Here is a 4,752-nt window from a genome sequence, read left to right as displayed (position 1 = left end):
AAAAAAAAATTAGAATAAGAAAAAGAGTAAAATTTGCACTACTCAAAAAATATAAAATATCCTAAATGACTAGTATCATTTAACTTGTTTTTTGTTTGTTGTATTTTGGGATTTCGTCCCCTCCGTTAAGATAAAAAAATATAAAATAACTCAATATTGTATTCATAATAATTTCAAATGTAATTTGATTTTATTTTTAAGGTGGTCTCATTAAAAATATATGGATATAAATTTTGTTTAATTGTAATTAAAATATAATTAAATTAGAATTAGAATTTCTACCTAAATATTGAACTATTTATTCAATAAAGGCATGTTCGTAGATTTTTTTTAAATAACTATATATATATAAATATATATAAATAATAGTGTTCATATTAATCTACTAACCAAATAATTTGGTCATTCACTGTTAGATCAACGCTTACACAACTGTCTAATTAGAATAGGAATGTAATATCCTAATAAAAACGGCAAGGGGTTTAGAAGCTTATATCATGAATATCATGTCTAATATAGAATATTCGGGCCAATGTTATCTCTCAAATCGAACTAAATATTTTCAAAGGTTATCAATCACGTAATATTAGGCTTGTCAATGGGACGAGTTGGGGATGGAGTGAGCAATTCCATCCCCATTCCCGTCTGTTGAAAAAAATGGGGATAAATTTTTCTCTTGTTCTCGTACCAATGGGTAATGGGGATCCCTATGGATATACCCGTCCTATTTTGTAAATTTTTTCTAAACTAATATCAAATGTATACTATTTATTAAATATAATTTATTAAAAAAATAAATATAAAATTATGTAGCCTCTACTTATGATTAAATACAAACAAGAAATAAAAAAACATAGATGAGGAAAAGTAAATTAACTTGCTTTAGTAAACGAAGAATAGAGATGAGCAGACTAATCTAACGAATCGAGTGAAAATTGTGGAATAGGATTTCCCAATTTATAAGTTTGAATTAAATAGGAAGTTGGAATTTTCAATAAGAAATTTTATTATAATAAGAGATTAGAAATTATCAAGTTTTATTTGTTTAACGAAAGTTGTAATTCTATTCAAATTGAATTTTATAGACTATAAAATATAATTGCATTTGAGGATTAGTTTTTTTTTTTTTTTTTGCAGAATTATATTAGTATTTTATATATATATATATATATATAATATAAAATATAGTTTTTTTTATATCAATATTATATTTTAATGTGTATATTTATGGGTATCCTCATGGATAACCGTAATGGTAATGGGTTGGGGATCCCCATGGGGCGGGGATAGCAATATTCCGTCAGTAATCAAGCATTTTCTAGTAGTGGATTACCGTCCCCAACCCATCCCCGGAAATAAAAATAATTTTCCTTCCTATCCCTAACCCTATAAAAATAGGTACCGGGAATTCCTCAACCCTAATATGGAGGGATCCAATGGATATGGGTATTACCCGCTCTCTTGACAAGCCTAGGTAATATTTTTGATGTGTGGTGCTCATTTTATATGCAATTTATATTTATTAAAAAAGGTACTAGTTTTCTCATATGTATAGAATTTCCAAATTGAGTTTGGTTAGGTATTATGAAAAGAAGAAGTATTAGATGAATTTACATTTAATTAAGTTTTTATAGGTTTTTTGGTTATTTTTTAGATAAAAACTATTCATTTCCATTTACACTTACTATGTTCCAACTGACTCAGCATATAATCTAACTAATTCTAGGAATATTTCAGTGTAAATTACAAATAAAATAATAATAATAATACCAATTGTTTGGAGACCTAAGAAACAGAATCTTCCAAGGGAAGGTGAGATATCATTTTCTACAACAAAACCCATAAGCAATATAATATATGATAGTTAAACAATGTAACATCATCATTAAATTTTTATATAATTATCTTAATCTTTATAATTAAGAAATGATTAATTAATTAAATGCTTCTCTATATATACATATGTAATTGTTAATCATCTCACCGTATAAGCAAAGCTTAAACATAATTAACCAATTAATCATGTTGGCTTTATCTCCTTCTACATTTCCAACTTTCTTATGGCCATTAGAGGAACCGAATGAACAATTCTACTTCTCGAGAAACACGGGGACTACTACCGCTAATACTACTGCTACTACTACTCCAGCGTCGTCGAATCTTGATTATGTGTCGTCTAAACCCGAGGAATTGTTGGATCTCCATCAATCCACATCTTTCACGGCTTATAATAGCGGTGGTGATCCTAACGTTGTTAAGAAGCTTAATCATAATGCTAGTGAACGTGATCGACGGAAGATGATGAATAACCTTTATTCTTCCCTTCGGTCATTGCTTCCAGCCTCTGATCAAATGGTATGTACCTTCTTGAATTAATTCAGTTTTATAGGGTTTTGTTTGTAATTAATTTCAAGTTGCAAATTATGAGGGGACGAACTATAGGGAGGTCACAAAATGTCCGTAGACCCGGAGAAAATAAAGAAAAATTAAAATTAATTACGAAATTCCGTCAGGAAACATAAACATTCTTTATTACTGAACTTGAGACTAATTCGGCTTACATAACGACGTAAGTTTCGTCTCTAATTCTTAATCGCCCACAACAAACCATTCTTTTTCTTACTAAAGTTTTGTGCTGATGGTACTAAAGTACGAAAATACCGTCGGTAAACACAAAATGTCGTGGTAATTTCTTTACTACTGAATTTGAGACCAATTTGGCTTACGTAGCGACGGAAGTTTTCGTCTCTAATTCTTAATCCCCCAAAGCAAACCATTTTTTTCTTACTAAAATTTTGTGCTGATGGCACTATTAAACTACGAAAATACCGTCGGTAAACACAAAATGCCGTGGTAATTTCTTTATATTGAACATGCAACACATTTGGCTTTCGATAGCGACGGCGCGACGACCTAAAATAAATATTTTTGAACTGTTTCAAGCAAATGTGCATTCTCCTATTTTTTTTGGACTGAAGAAAAAAAAATCTCTATTTTTTTTCTTTTGATATTAATATTTATGAATTGATGATTTAATCCCCAAAAACCTTTTTTTTCTTACTAATTTTTTGTACACATAATGATAACGGCAAAGAAGAAATTAAGCATAATGCCGTCGGTAATGTCTTTATTTCTGAAACTGCGACAAATTTGGCTGTGGTTAGCGACGGAATTACGTCTTTAAACCTTAATCCCCAAATTTATTTTTCTGACTAATTTTGTGTCCACACAATGATAATGTTGCAGAAGAAATTAAGCATACCGGCAACAGTTTCACGGGTGCTAAAATACATACCGGAAGTACAAAAGCAAGTGGAGAGGCTGAGCGAAAGAAAAGAAGAATTGATATCAAAGATATATAAGGAAAATCAAATGATAAATCAACATAGAAAAACCACAAAAAAAGCCACTGACCAGTCACTTGTATCAGCGACAAAGCTCACCGATACAGAAGTCGTGGTTCAGATATCTACATACACTAATGCTGTCCAAACATGTCCTTTATCAGAAATTCTGTGTTTCTTGGAAGAAGAAGAAGGCCTTTCTTTGATTAATTCTTCTTCCTTTCAGTCCTTTCTTGGCAACACTTTCTATACGTTACATCTTCAGGTATTGTATATTTTATACTTTAATTAATTTAATATTCCAATAAGATTATAATTAATTAATTGATTAATGAAGAATTTAGTGAAATTGTGACAATTAAATGTTTATATAATGATATTTTGAGACTTATTGGCGACGATTTTTTTTATTATTATTTGTCATGAATACTGAAATTTATTGTATATATGTAGGTGGAAGGACAGTACAGATTGGAATGTGAAGCCTTAAGTGAGAAGCTTGTGTCTTTATATGAGAAGAGGGAAGTTTTATTTCCATGATATTTGATTATCTAATTAATTGTTACTAAAAATTGTACATTTTAATGTATATATTATATTATGGTTTTGCCCTTTAAATCATATTAAATTAATTACACCAATCTAATTTCTTATTGCATTCTATCTTTTTCATTATGCTATACATATATTTTATCTTAAACACAATATATATAACATAAGATCTTAAGAGGAATAAAATCGCACCAAAATCTAGGCTAAAGCCGGTATAAAATTCATAAAGAGGAGAAAACAAATCATAAAGGTAATAAAATCTAGGGTAATACACATATTTGCCCTTGTATTATCACGAAAAAACAGATATGCCCTTATATCAAATAAACCCACAAAATTATCCCTGATTTTTTCACAAACCTACAATTATACCCTAAACTAACAGATCTAACAGATCTGTGATATGGCATAGACAGTATGCCCTTTATTTGATATAACTAATTGGTAAACTAATAAAAACTATATAATAAATTAAATCAAAAACTAATTTAATCTAATCCTACAAATAATATCCACAACCCATCCACAAAAAAAAAAAAAAGGCAGCAGCACCTTAAACCCATTAAATATCTCCATTTTATTACCAAAATTAAACCCACACCATCATTGCAGACCCACGACTCAATTTCAAACCAAAAGCTTCTCATCTCAAATCAACTCCATTGCAGCAAAGCTTTTCGATTTCAAATAAAAAATGGCAGCAAAGCTTTTTGATTGCATCAAAGCTCCTCCATTTCACCATTAAATATCTCCTTGTTTTCAATGAAAACGTGAACAACTTCCAATTTTTGAAGCTACAAGTATCAATATCCACTTACAGGCCAAAATCTTTGAAGAATTTTGATTATTTGGAGTA

General features: G+C 29.6%; 1 protein-coding gene across 1 annotated transcript; it reads left to right on the top strand.

Moving 5' to 3' along the window:
* The first annotated feature begins 1,982 nt into the window (after nucleotides 1-1,982).
* LOC136209197 (transcription factor ORG2) lies at nucleotides 1,983-3,962 on the top strand. The gene is made up of 3 exons (XM_066000596.1): nucleotides 1,983-2,355; nucleotides 3,247-3,609; nucleotides 3,798-3,962. The coding sequence occupies exons 1-3, from the start codon at nucleotides 2,023-2,025 to the stop codon at nucleotides 3,882-3,884; spliced, it is 783 nt and encodes a 260-aa protein (XP_065856668.1). The 5' UTR covers nucleotides 1,983-2,022; the 3' UTR covers nucleotides 3,885-3,962.
* The last annotated feature ends 790 nt before the right edge of the window (nucleotides 3,963-4,752 follow it).

Source organism: Euphorbia lathyris, chromosome 10 (assembly GCF_963576675.1).
Source record: "Euphorbia lathyris chromosome 10, ddEupLath1.1, whole genome shotgun sequence".
In the NCBI taxonomy this organism is placed as follows: Eukaryota; Viridiplantae; Streptophyta; class Magnoliopsida; order Malpighiales; family Euphorbiaceae; genus Euphorbia; species Euphorbia lathyris.
This window is presented reverse-complemented; position numbering and strand designations above follow the sequence as displayed.